This window comes from Parasteatoda tepidariorum, chromosome X2 (assembly GCF_043381705.1).
Source record: "Parasteatoda tepidariorum isolate YZ-2023 chromosome X2, CAS_Ptep_4.0, whole genome shotgun sequence".
In the NCBI taxonomy this organism is placed as follows: Eukaryota; Metazoa; Arthropoda; class Arachnida; order Araneae; family Theridiidae; genus Parasteatoda; species Parasteatoda tepidariorum.
The window spans coordinates 19,965,989-19,981,133 of NC_092215.1; the positions used below are offsets into that span (position 1 = coordinate 19,965,989).

Here is a 15,145-nt window from a genome sequence, read left to right on the forward strand (position 1 = left end):
AATATAAAATGGACGTTAGAAATTTTGTTCAATGGGCAAATAAGTTCATGATAGAAATTTCTGACTAGAAGAGATGATTTTAAATTTTTATACAGTTGGAAAATCATGTAGCCCGCATTTGAACAAAAATTCAATATATTTAATTTTTATTTATTTTTTACTATGCTTTACAAGGAATATTACTTATATTTTTCTGCCATGCTTTATATAGCAAAATAACTTGAATTTTATAAATTTTTTTGCCATGTTTTTCATAGCAAGATTACTTAACTACGGCAAAAGTGTGGTTAATAACGAAAAAAAAAATTCTTTCAAGAAGAAGCTGAAAATCGTAAAGCCACTTTTTTTACTTATTCTAGCTACGTTATTGTTAATTTTGTGATTTTTCGAAGTGCTAATTTTTCCCAAAATATTCTTTCATTTCAAAAATATTTTTCGAAAAATAACTATAACACTTCCGCTAAGTATTGTTTTCTCTAAAAAATACTTAACTAAAAAATTTTAGAATCTTTAACTTATCAAATAAATTCGGAAATATTAACAATTTTCTGATAAAAAGAAACAACAAAATCAAATCGCTTAGAAGTCACCAGAAAAGTTGTTTTAAAGCAATTATTTATGTCTGCAGTAGCAGCTATATTCAACTGATTTTGATTTTAAAGTTTACATCTCACATATTTGAGCTGAAACGGCATTAAATACTGAAATGGAGTTACTGAAATCAAATGCAAACTGAAATTCATGATAGCTGATCAAAAGCATTTTCATCCAAGCTCTGCAACCAATTAAAAATCATCATATTTCTTTCATATTTTGACAGAGGTTTGCCTTTATCACGTTCAATGTCTTTCACTGTTAAGCTGAGTGTTTTATTAGCTCCATGGAACCCCACAGCCGAAATTTGCAATTCATGTCTAATAGAACGACCAAGTTCAGTAGAAATATGGAATTGTGGTAAAGGAATATTTGGGGCACCCGATGTAGCTAAATTGGACGAATCATCCCCTGGAACTCCACTAGTTGAAGAGGTTGGAACAGGAACTGCTATCGATGGCAGATCCAAACTAAGTTCACTACGGGTTAAACGCTCTAAAGCTTTGTAAGTGGACTCAAGACGCCTTCGAATATACATCTGGCGGACCTTTTTATTGATGGCACGGACGAAATCTATGGCCGTCATCTCAGGGTGTTCAGTGGCATAGCCTGCGAGGGTTTGAGGTGATGGAAGTTGAGAGGTTGTTGACATATCGCCAACTGCTACCCAGGTTGAACAAGAACGAGATGTATACTCCAGCCTTCCATAAGACATATCATAATGTTTCCAACTATTCAGAACCATTTCAGATACGGACGACCTTAAATTTTCTTTTTCACCTCCTATAACTACATTTTGATCTAAATCACTTGTACTAAAACTTCGCATCAAACCTAGCATGGAAGACAAAGCCCCACAATTGCGAATTACTTCGTTTTCTTCTTCATATAATACATCATCTGCTACTCCTCTTTTTGTTCCATACTGCTCTGAAGGTACCTGAAGAAGACTAGCATTGTTCCCACGAGTAAGTTTTGTTTTCCTTGCTACCCAATTACCCACACCACCATCCATAATAATTGGGCTCCGACGATCTTCTCCAGAATCAGCACTATCAGCAGATGAATGGTTCTTTTGCCGAAACATACTGCTACGCAATCGGCCTATTTCAGATCCAAGACTTGACAAAGACATGAGTGATAAATCTGTCGCAAAAGATTCGTGGCTTGGAGATCTTGGTATTCCAGAATTGGAAGAATTTGTCGGAGGAGGGGATGAAGATCCCAATGGAAGAATCGATGGTACAGATACTGGTGAATACGATACTGTTTCGTTATTATTATCTGACTTGACTTTACTCATGACGCGATTAACGAAACATAGTACTCATGCTGTATAACGTAAATAATAAAAGCTATTTTTTCACTAATGTTACATAACTTTGTAAATTTAATAATAAATTCTCAAGTCATTAGTTTTAGTTGCGAATAGGTAGGTAAAATTTTAAATTGGATCCTAAGACTACGGTTTCTAAAGTTGATGAAATATATTTCATTTTTTTCATAGTGTGTTCATGGCTGTCATCTCTTCAGTTGCAAAACTTCTGGCAATGAAACACTGCAAAATAGAAAAAAAGTACAAATTAGACTTTGAAGTTATTTTGCATTAACTAATTAATGAAAACAAATAAAAGGAAGGTTTACACAATAATAACATGGGAGAGCTTCACAAAGTGTTAGCAAATTTTAAATTTCACACTTTGCATATACAGGGTGTTCCGTAATAACCACCTTTAACATATATTTTTCCGGAATTATTTGATTGTCATTGACTAATTATCAACAATTTTTGGTAATTAATTATTTACTGCAATATGCGAATAAGGCTCAAACCCTTCATATGGCTACTTGTGATTGACACTTTAGGGCAAGGTTTCGTCATGCTCATGCTGACGTCATGCTCATGCTGCTGTGTTTATACTAGATGTCTCCAAAATGACGAACTGATTAGAAAAATAATTCTTTATCACTAACTCTGTAAACTAGTTATAAAGTTCGCCAAAAGATGTCGCTGCTGAGTGAGAAAAACTATTAAATAATGCTTTTAAAACAAACACTATTTGAACCAGCAAGACGGTACAACCATAGAGCGTAGAAAGTTGGCTTCTGTCTTCTTACTTTTTTATAACCGATTTTTCAAATTACTGGTTATTTTGGGACAATGTTATAGAAATTAAGTCTTAAATACTATGCATAGTATACCTCGAAAATAATATTCTGTGATAAGAAAAGCTTGTTAAACTCTAACATATAAATATTGAGAATGACAAGAACAAAGGATAAATTAAAATTATAAAACACTAGTTTGTAAATGGTACTGAACAGTATTCACGTTCTGCTACAGACAGTTTTTAAGTTTTGCTCTCAAATAAACTTGTTTTCAATGTGTTTAACCCCTCTTTTGGTGCAACTGATTTAAAAAATAATTGGCCATAGTTTAAAAATGTTCCTGTTGTTTTGTTTCTTAAATATTAGTTTGTGACTCGAATGTGCAATTTTTGCACAAAATTTTCTATAAGGAGAGATTTTAAACAATGTATATAAATTGCAGTTAATTCATAATCACCTGTATAATATTATGGGTTAAATAAAATAAAGATGTAAGAATATGAAAAATAGCTCAAATAACGTTATATAAAGAGACTTATGATCGTTTTGATACAATATCAAGTATTTTTTTTAGTGCCGAAATACAGAATACAGTTCATTTTTCAGTGTCGAAATACACAATTATGTTTCGACACTGAGAATTTCAACATTGAAAATTATTCATTTACTTTAATGATGTTCTTTTAGGTAGAAAAATATCGCCAAATTGGTAATTTTTAAAAAGTTTAATAAATATTTAAGCGCTTTGCATGTTTTAAGGTTTAAATAATTCTCATCAAGATAGTATGCATAGTTAAAAATTATAGCTTTGCCTCGCGTTTAAGATTGTAAAACAGCGGATTCTTTTATTTTCCTTCGAGAAAGAACTTAGAAAAAAATCTGTTATGAACTTCATCTAAGAAGAGAAATTAAAGTCACGGAGGGTCGTGGAATAGAGCGTTTGCCTCCCAATGAGGTGCCCAGGTTCGAATCCCACCCGTGGCTGGTTGGTACGAATTCTGCACCGGCTTTCTTCAGCCACAGTGCTGACGCAAAATATCCTCAGTGGTTGACGGATCATGGATTAGAGTCCCGTTGCCGTTTGGCAAACCATGGTAGGTTTTCCTCTCCCTGTAACAAAAATGCGGGTTAGTTCCCCCCAAAAGTCCTCCACGATGGCAAATTTCTCCCAATACTCTATTAAGAAGTTCTCTTGTCTTCTAGATTTGGTTCAAAATTACAAGGCTACAGAATTGAACATTGGTAATTGGAAACCCAAAATCGGGTGCGTAGTTACGATGGCTATAAAAAAAATGAGGTTGAGCCATTGTGGCTCAGAGAATAGAACTTTCGCCTTCCAATGAAGTGTCCCGGGTTTGAATCTCAGCTCTATCTATTCGATAAGAATTCCGCACCATGCTCACACCGACCACAGTACTGGCGTAAAATATACTCAATGGTAGACAGATCAAGGGTAAGAATCCCCTTACAGTGAAGCTGACAGTGGGAAGTTTTCGTGGATTTCCTCTCCATGTAACGCAAATACGGGTAAGTCCCATCAAAAAGTCCTCCACGAATGCTAGTTTGTCCCAATGCTTGATAAGGAATTCCCTTGTCTTCTCGGTTGGGCTCAAATTGCAAGGCTGAGTAGAAAATTGATAGTCGTGAGCTCAGAATTGGGTGGGCTGTTCAATGCCAGTTATAAAGTAAAAAGTAAAGAATTTAAATTAAAGGCTTTTTAAAAAGTTTAATAATTTTTTTTGAATATTGAAGTTATTGCCCCTTTTAATTGTCCAGACTATTCTTCTGTATAAGATAGTATATTTTAAAATTAAAACTTTCTTTAATTCCGTTCAAACTGCGGGTTTTCTATTTCTCTTTACAGAAGAGTTTTGTATACAGAATCCTCAACACACTGTTCTATAAGTTTCTTAATCCTAAAAAGAAGATTAGAAAAGAAACGCTACCTTAAAACTAAAAGAAAATGATGCCCTGCTGTTCTCAAAATAGATGGATTTTTTCCCTTTTTATGTAGGGTGGGTAATATGATAAAAAAATACTAATAAAAACAAGTATCCACTAAATTATAAAATCAATATTTCATCAGCAGTCAATCTAGTTCCCTAAATTTATTTAGGTGATTCTTTAACTCTGTTCAAATTGCTGGGTTTTCTATTTCCCTTTGCAAAAGAGTTCTGTTACAGAATCCTCAACAAATCTATAAGCTTCTTAAGCATAAAAAATAAATAAAGATAAAAGAAAAATTAAAACGCTACCTTAAAGCTGAAAGAAATTGATGCCCTGTTCTCAAAATAGATGGATTTTTTCCCTTTTTATGTATAGGGTGGGTAATAGGGTAAAAAAAGAAATAATAAAAATAAGTATCCACTACATTATAAAATCAATATTTCATCAACAGTCAATCTAGTTCCCTAAATTTATTTAAGTGTAAGATATTTTTCTAAGACCAAATATTGCACGAAAATAAGACTGAGTCTTGCTATTAAGAAGCAAAATGGAAGTAAATAAAATCGAAAAAAAAAAAGAAATACGTAATAATGTAAGCGATGAAACATAAGTTTCTTAAGCATAAAAAATAAAGATTAAAAAATAAATAAATAAAACGCTACCTTTAAACTATAAGAAAATGATGCCTTGTTCTCAAAATAGATGGATTTCCCCCCCCCCCTTTTAAGTGGGGTGGGTAGTAGGATAAAAAAAATAATAAAAATAAGTATCCACTACATTATAAAATCAATACTTCATCAACAGTCAACCTAGTTCCCTAAATTTATTTATGTGTAAAATATTTTTCTAAGACCAAATATTGCATGGAAATAAAATTGAGTTTAGCTATTAAGAAACAAAATGGGAGTAAATAAAATAGAAAAAAAAGGAAAAATAATGTTAGCGATGAAACATCAATTAATTAAAATTTGCTTGACATTCCCTTTAGGGTAGCTTATTGACATGTTTTTTTAATAGCTCTATTAATCAAGAAAGTTCAAAATTTTTGTTTAAAAGTATGACGTTTTGTTTGCCAAGCTTTCAAAAATTAGGATTTTTCTCATCAAGCGGGATTAATTTAGCTGCTTTAATTTATAAATTTATAATTAATTATGTTAAGTAACTCATCTCTTAATTTTTGGATGTAGAGATTAAGTCAGGTACTAAGTTGAATTAATTAGGCGTAAGCAACTAATACTCAAAAGAAATACTTTAGCAAAAATACTTAAAAAAAAAAAAAAAAACGGACTAGGTCAGTTGGTTATAAAATAATACTACAAAAGATAATTTGAAGCACAGATTATGCATTAGGATATTTAATGATATAAAATTTGTCACGGCCCATTTGAAGAGAGTATTTATAATAATTAAATTAGAGTTTTGTTATTTAGAGTAAGGATAATTTTTTTCTTAACTCTTCGGCGCTGAGTTTTTCTAAAACATATTTTTCGCATTTTTTTCCATTATTTTGTATTAATTAAGGTCAAAATAACTGAAAAGTAATATATTTAGCACTTTAATAATTTATGGTTACAAAATACAACCTTAGACACCGGTGTCTTTTTCTGCGTTAAAGGTAAAATCCTCTAAACACGGCTCATTTCCAAGCAGTATTTTTTTAAATTTGCACTTATTTGCAATTATTTAGATCTAAGCGTATTCTTCAAAACTCTTTCGCGAAGGGAAAAAAAACACTATTTTAGTTTTTTATATTCGAAGCAAAATTATATATGCCATCTTATTTAAAACAATTGTTAAGACATTATAACGTACTAATAAAAAAAATATTTTGTAACGAAATAATTAAAAAATGTAACTTTTTTTAAAAAGAAAACACCGACTTGATGAAATTTTTCCCTTTACATAAAAATCATTAAGTGTTTTTCGAATCTCTTTCGCAAAGTAAAATAAATAAATAAATAAATAATAAATAAATAAATAAATAAATAATAAATAAATAAATAAATAAATAAATAAATAAATAAATATATAATAAATAAATAAATAAATAGAATAGTGCCTTACACTTGAGGTGAAATTATAATTTCAAACTAATGATATCATCTTGCCCTAAAAAATTATCCAGGCCTTAGAACGGACATTTTGAAAGAATATTAAACTTTTTTTTCTGAAAACCTCAAATTGTGCGAGATTTTCCCCCTAAATGAAAATTATTAAAACCAATAAATATTTCTCAATTTTCACAAATTTTTATCATCAGAAACAATGCTGGATATCTTTTCAATTTTGAGAAGATTGAATTACAAACTCTTTTCATCTTTATGTTGACATTTTGCGCCATTTTTATGTCACTTTTTAAGTATTAAAAACTAAATCATAAAAGCTTTTCAATTTTAGAAAATAGTGTCATTTCTTCATATTGACATGCGCGCCATTTTCACAATTAACTTACAGAGCGCAGGGTTAAGATAAGCTGAACTTGACCTAACAGTGATGAATAACTGTTGCTAACTCTAGACAGTTATGAAAACAGCATCTTATTTGCAAAACAGCGTTATTTTATCTGACGACAAAGTCAACGAAAAACAACAAAAAATTCAGTAAATTGTTCTCAATTTTTTTATTTTTTTGATGAGCCCATGAAATGCAATGGGGTCACGTTTTAAATATTAAAAAATTTGATCATAAATGTTTATTTTTTCATGAAACCGTGGCTTTACTTTATTTTGACATTATGTTCCACTTTCATAAATGGCATAGGGGACTCTGTCTTAAGATTTACAAAACTTTAAATAACAGTCATGCTTATCTGTTATCAACAATGATTAAAATAACATAATTTTTAATAAAAAGCATTGTTTTTACGACAAAGTCTTCAAAGAACGAAAATGATTAATTTTAATACTTCATTAGAGCTAAGTCTTATTGCAACAAAAATAAAATTCTCCACATTATTAGCAAATAACAAGTAGGAAGCCGTGGCTTTACTTCATATTAATATTATGTACCATATTCATAAATTGGATAGAAGACGCTGCCTTAAGATTTGCAAAACTTAACCTAACAGTCATGCTTATCTGTAATCAACAGTTATTAAAATAATATAATTTTTACTGAAAAAGTTTTTTTTTTAAAGACAATGTGTTCAAAAAACGAAATTAACGAAAATTGATTTTAATACTTAATAAGAACTAAGTCTTACTGTAACAAAAATAAAATTCTCCACATAAGTAGAAAATGTCAAGTAGGAAGCCGTGGTTTTACTTCATATTAACATTATGCTCCATTTTTATAACTGGCACAAAAGACGCTGATTTACAAGACTTAACCTAACAGTCGTTTATTTGTTCACAACAATTATAAAAATAGCATATTTTTCACAAGAAAACCTTTTTTTTTTTAATGACAAAACTTTCAAAGAACTAAAATGTTTAATCTTAATACTTAGTACATGTTGCAATAATACAAGTCTTATTGCAACAAAACAAAACTCTTCACATAAGTTGGAAACATCATCATATTACAAATATCACAGGACAATATTTTTCTTTCGTCACATCTGATTTTGACAAGTAGAGCTTAATATCAACTGATGCAGTAAGGAAAAATACTGATTTCTTGGGTTTATTTGTGCTGACACTGAGCCTGTGAATAGTGCCAGATGGCGATCTCTGACGCAGGGATATTCTTAAATTTATATTTATGATACATTAATGCTTTCTTAATGCCTTGGAAAACTTAAGGGATATAATCTTATTTGGTATTTGTCATTTTAGATTTTATCTTTTGAGCTATGAAAGCGTGTTTAGATCAGATATTTTGTAAAACATCGGTTTTGATACTTATTCGATACGATTTGTCGGATTTTCTTCTTCCATTTTGACGTTCGAATTTGAAGGTCAATAATAAGTTTAAGATTTTATACTTTCTGAAAAATGGAAAGGCGATGTCGAAATAAAATGTGCATTAAAGTAAAATGTTGTACAAGTGAAGTGGTTTTTAAACGCGAAACTTTCAATTTCTCCTAGCTATAAATTAGCACAATTTTCTAAGGCTTATTATTTTTATTGCATAACCGTCGTTGAACAGTCAATTTTTGGGTTAACGGCTACTAATGTTCAACTCCGTAGCCTTGTAATTTTGAACCCAATCCAGAAGACAGGGGAACTCCTGGTTCAAGTATTGGGAAAAATTAGCCTTCGTGGAGGACTTTTTGATGGAACTAACCCTCATTTGCGTTACATAGAGAGAAAAACCACCCACGATTAGCCTGATGGCAAGGGGACTCTAACCCAGGATCTGTCTACCAGTGGGCCCTGTGGTCGGTGCGAGCCAGGTGCGGAATTCGTATCTATAAGCTATTGCTGGGATTCGAACCCGGTTCACTTTATTGGAAGGCTAACGTTCTATCCCCTGAGCCACCACGGCTTAAGGCTTATTTTTGTCAAAGGTCAAGATTTTTTATTTATTACTTTTTTATTTTTCACTTAAAAAAATAATAATGTTTTATTGCAGTTGACCAATGCTTCTGCCAGCTTCTTACTGTTATTATTTCACTATGAAGCTGCTAATTATACATAGTTAAAATAAAATATTTGAAACTTTTTTTTAGAATCGAAACCAGTTCAATTAAATTGTTATCTGAAATTATGTTTTTGTTTACTTTTATTTCCCTTTGCTTTTATTTTCTTTATCGTGTACCATGCTTTTCTTGGAAATAAAAAAAAAATTTTTTTTTGACCGTTTTTAAATTTTTTTATTCATTGAAAATTTTTTTTTATTTTCATGAGTTTTTTTAAATTTTATTTCTTTGCTATTTTCTACTTTTTAAAAAAAAATTCCGTGTTTTGCTAGTTTTAGTTTTATTTATATTCAAAATTAAAATACGCATAAGTATTATATTAATTTCATCAGGAAGAAAAAAATCAATCAGCTATCACTATTTATTTATTTTAAGTTAGTGACAATATTTGAATCTGAAATCAATTTGATTCTCATTCCAGCTAAATGATTAAAGATATATAACGTCTATGCGAGTGCGGGTTCATATCTCGCCGAGGGCACAGCTGCTTATTTCTGTTTTTTAATTGCCAGGTTTTATTTTATTTTACATCTGTCGTTTAAGAGCCGACCCGATTTTGAGTTTACAACTATTAATGTTTAATTCATTTACTTTGCAATTTTAAACTCTACCCAGAAGACAAGAGAACTCTTGGATCAAGCATTTGGACAAAATAGCCCTGTTGGGGCGACTTTTTGATGGAACTAATCGGAACGTTATACGGAGAGGAAAACCACGAAAACCTCTCACTGTTAGCCTGACCTTCAAAGGGATTCTTACCCATGATCCGTCTACAACTGAGAATATTTTGCGTCAGCACTGCGAACCGAGAGCAGAATTCGCATCAACCAGCCACAGCTGAGATTCGAACCTGGTGCGCATCATCGGGAGGTAAACCTCTGAGGTACAGCGGTTTAATTCTGAAGTTTATCATTAGCATAAATAATAGAAGCACGATTATCGCTGTTTAAAAATCATATCGTTTCACTGGAAAAATGAAACAGATTAAATTTTAACATCTCTATTTATTTATTTTCATGATCTTCAGAGATTAAAAGCAACTGTCGATTTTGTGGTATAAATCGTATTTATTATTATTATTTTAAGTCAATGCCTTCAGAAACTTTTTTTGAAACTTCTGATTTGGAGAACGAAACATCAATTTTGTCTGATCTCACATGAACAATAGTCAATTGGGGGCCAAATGGCCATAGAAAGAGAGGAAACCCGAAAATCAATTTTTGCTCAAAAAAGTCGGATGCATATTATGCTGCACCAAACTCGTTGTAAATACTTAAGAAAATATGCATAACCGGGCAATTAACTATATATGTAATACAAAACAAAAGGGAGAAGAAGGACGATGAAAGGTTACTAGGGAAGCTATATCCACCACTATACATGACGCATACACATACACATACAACAACACATACACATACAACATGATTGAATTAAGTATTTTTAGAATACTAATATGTCAGGGTAGATATGTTTGTACTGTTTTCCCAATTTAAATACTATAATCATCAACCTGTTCTTTGGAGGAAACTGCTAGTTTTTATTTATTTATTTCATTTCACTATTTCTTCTTCCTTTTTTTTTTTTTTTTTTTTTTTTTTTTTTGGCTAAGTGCAATGCGGTAAATGTATTAATTGCCAATTAATTTTGGATTAATCGTCACTAATTGTTTTGTTATTTCTTCAAAAAAAATAAATAAAAAGTTACTTCAAAGGTCAAGGTGACACTATCCCCGTCAATGTAAACCTATATCTTTTCAAGGTCAGTCTCTTATTTAGGTCTGGATAAGGTCAAAGGCTACGATTGATGCTTCCCACATCGATCTTAGATGATCAGAAGAATAAAAAAAAGGATAGCTCAATTTTTATTTAAAAAATAAACTTAACATATGATTACAAAAAGAAAAGAAAAAAAATTAAAAAGGTGGGGGAGAGATCGATCGCCGAACAAGCGTGGGTTGTTAGACATAGCATTCTTCTTCTAGTAAGGCGCGTGCGCTGAACATTTGGCGAGACGTCCCCTTCATTGATTTGCTGTCTACTTAACGTTAACTCTGAATGCTGAGAAATTGGGGGGACGGTCACAAATTGCTCGCTTACTTCTCCTTCGGCAATCGATCTCGCTTGAATACAGGTTCATTTTATTATGATTGAATTTCCGCTAAAGAGAATTGAATTCTGCTATTAAGCATCAATGGTTAAAATCTAATATGAATTCTATTGGCTTATGTATTGTTTTGTCTATTCTAATAATACTGAAATAATTTTGGATGATTGATTCAAACAATATATGGAGAATATTTTCCACTCTCCCTCATTATATTTATTATATATATATATATATACAGTAGGGAACCGATTATCCGGAACGATCGGGACCATCGCTATTCCAGATAACTGATNTATATATATATATATACACACAATAGAATAGATAGCACAATACAGAGAAGGACATCACAAAGAATACATCCAGGGTAACAGCAGGATTCGAACCCGCCACCTCCACTCTTAACAGAGAGTTTGGCGGGTGATACAGCTTGGCCAGGGTGGCCCCCATATACAATCATACAAAGGCATATACATAGTCGTTACGCTGACGCAATCGGTTGAGGTGTCGCCCACACTGCTGGTTGGAGAGCTGTTGGTAGTGAGTTCGATCATGGCAGCCTGCAAAACAGCCGACGTGTTTACGCAGAAAGATGCGCGTTAAATCTGGCGTCGCTGAAAGTCCTCCCATTGGTCCCGAGGGAGGGCGGTATTGGTCCTCGTTAAACTGTTCTACCGTAAAGTACTCGACTTCGCGTGCAGGTTGTCCGGCTGCCGTAGCGGGGGCGCCATCCCCTCTGCAGAGGAACAAAATTGTGATGGCATATCCTTGGATCATCCTCAGGAATGTTTCCCAGACCGTCGCCAATAGCCCATTGTGCAGCTCTAGTGCGACGTAAATGAACTACAACAACAACTTTAGTTTCCAAAAATTAGTTGTTAAATTTTCCCGCCACGACAAGCTAAATCAAATTGACTTTAGAAGCAATGAATACTTCAAAGTATATATCTTTTTCAAAATTTTGCTACAACTATAAAACAATTTCCAGACCTTGCTTAATCAAAATGTATCATGTCAGAAGAGGCTGTTGTTGCACATACACAGTTGTTAGAAAATTGGACTCCGGTCCAGAGAGGCCAGGGTTCGATCCTCGGTTCCGCTAAGACCCACCGAGTACATACGTGCTCGTAAAATTTGAGGTATCGAAAGTCCTGTGGTCGATCACTGAGTAGTGAAATTGGTACAGGGATCTGGAGAAAATTTCCTTCCCCTTCAGATCTATGGGTAAATTGAGGAAGTGGCCTCACAAATGAGATCTCCTCTGAGAGGAATCAAAATTGTGATGGCATGTCTTCTGCTACTCCTCAAAGATGCTTCCTATAAAAGTCAAGGAGCAAGTATTGGGAAGTATTTGTCTTCGTTGAAGACTGTTTGATGAAACTAACCCGCATTTGCGTTACATGGAGAGGAAATAAACGAAAACTTCCCACGGTCAGCCTGACTGCAAGGGGACTCTACCCATGACCCGCCTACTACTGAGAATATTTTTTGTCAGCCCTGTGGTAGGTGCGAGGTGGAAAAAATATTGTATTGACCAAATATTGCCGGGATTTAAACCCGGGTCACTACATTGTGAGGCAAGCGCTCTATCCCCTGAGCCACTTCGGCTTCCGTTCTTCGTATTATGCACACGACTCTTCCTATCTATGTATAACTATAAACAAAAAATACCCCACATAAGGGGCCTCCCTAGCCGAGTGGTATCGGCCGCCAAACGCTGTGTGTAGCAAGAAGGTAGCTGGTTCGAATCCCACTGTTACCCTGCATGTATTTTTGTGCTGTCTTTCTCAGTATTGTGCTATCTGTCCTCCTACTAAGGTTTACAAGCAGGCCTTCATTGGGCACACAGGCCTACAAATGTATTTTGTACTAGTAATTGTTGTTGTAGTTTACTTACGTCGCACTAGAGCTGCACAATGGGCTAATGGCGACTTGAAGCATCCCAGAGGATGATCCGAAGACATGCCATCACAATTTTGATCCTCTGCAGTAGGGATGGCACCCCCGCTTCGGTAGCCCAACGACCTGCACGCGAAATCGAGCGCTTGACGGTGGAACAGTTTAACATGGACCAATACCACACACCCTCGGTCCCAACGCAGGCTGATCCAAGTGGTCACCCACCCGCACACTGACCGTAGCCAGTGATGCTTGACTTCGCTGATCTGCTGAGAACCGTGTCTTAAGGATCAGTCCACTGCGGAACAAGCCTTAATTGAGCACACAAGCCTGCAAATGTATATGTAATTCCAATAAACCAATAAAAAACCCAAGTAATTTTGAAGTTAGTTTGACGACTGCATCTACACTATCGTTAGTATACTTGATAATGTAAGAACTTAATTAACCTCAAAATTTATTGAGGTTGAATTGTTAACACGTTTCTTTCCGTTTTAAACTCTTCCATTTACAGCAAAAAATTTGTATAGATACTCGAAAAAAAACATGTGACCCTATCAGAAATTTTTCAAAGAAGTAAAACGATCCATTTTGGGTAGAAATTACAAAAATCGCCACGAGTTTCTTTGGAGCGACTGTATTTTCAGATTTATTAAAAATTCTATTTAAGCCCCTTAAAGATACTATCAGTATTGAACGCTCTAGGGCAATTACCACATACCTTGAAGGGTATGGTACTTTTAGTTGCGGCGCACTAGAGCTGCACAATGGGCTATTGGCGCTCTGAAACAGCCGCGAGGAAGATCTGGAGATAATACATATGTCACATACCGTTTTGCAGAGACTACGCATTCACCCCCCATCCACCCATTTGCAGATCGTAATTTCGACTTGAACCAAAGCATGATTAATCTCCTATCCAGTACCCGTAGAGGCACTGATTTGTTATGGGAAATTGGAGGACTTTGTGACCCCAACAGATTTAGCGTGCACCAGTCACCATTTTATAGACAGGGAGTCTTCGGTGAACGGGGATCGAAATCACGACCTCTAGAATATGGGCCCATCGCCCTACCAGCTAGGCTACACCGGTCCAACCACATACCTTGTGAATGCACCCTTGACTTCAACGACTAAGCCCGACGCGATTTGAAAGAGATCTCGATAGATATGTCCGTCTTCAAGAATTCAATAATTCATCGGTTGCCGCGCATTGAAAGAACCTTGGCCATAAATTTAATTTCAATAAAATCAAAATTCTTTACATTCCTACACTGAGTTATTAGTAAAAATTATTTTTTCCATGAAATTATCTTAAGGTAAACAAGTTTCAACGGTGGATGTAAAAAATTTTTGAATTGCGCTATCGCCTTTGAGGTATTACCAAAAAGTGAAATAAAATTTTTTTATTTTATTTCTTTTCTTATTTCCAATGAGCTGCACAATCGGTCTTGCCGATGAGCAGACCTAGTGCGTTCTCCAGAGGTGGTATCCACTCTTTCAGGACCACCACAATGGGCGAGATACCGTTGGTCATGTTTATTTGGACGTCTAGTTTCTGCCACACTAGATGGCAGCACCGAGACTCTATTTGGATGCTAAAGTGCACTAGGAATTTAATTTTGCCGGAAATGCCAAGAGGTGAAATAAACATTAAGGAGCTGAATTTTTTACTCGGAAACATTGGGAAAAAAAAAGGGGGGGGGGAATAATAAGTAAAAAAAATGACATACAACAGTTTATTAAAAAAAAAAAAGAAAGGTTAATTAAAAAACCGGAAAAAAGATGTAATCTTTTCTTCAGCCCACACGATTATATCCGCAAAACAGAGTGCTTTCTGATATTGTATCAATAAAGCCAAAGCAAAATATATTAATACAATAGTGTGAGGAGCACTCAAAAAAA

General features: G+C 33.9%; 1 protein-coding gene across 1 annotated transcript in view; it reads right to left on the reverse strand.

The window, feature by feature from the left end:
* Positions 1 to 143: 143 nt before the first annotated feature.
* LOC107445837 (uncharacterized) overlaps positions 144 to 15,145 on the reverse strand; it is a 45,578-nt gene continuing 30,576 nt past the window's right edge. The window contains exon 2 of the mRNA XM_016060330.3: positions 144 to 2,152. Within this exon, the coding sequence (XP_015915816.1) occupies positions 740 to 1,897 (1,158 nt within the window). The 5' untranslated portion in view covers positions 1,898 to 2,152 and the 3' untranslated portion in view covers positions 144 to 739. The remainder of the gene's footprint in view (positions 2,153 to 15,145) is intronic.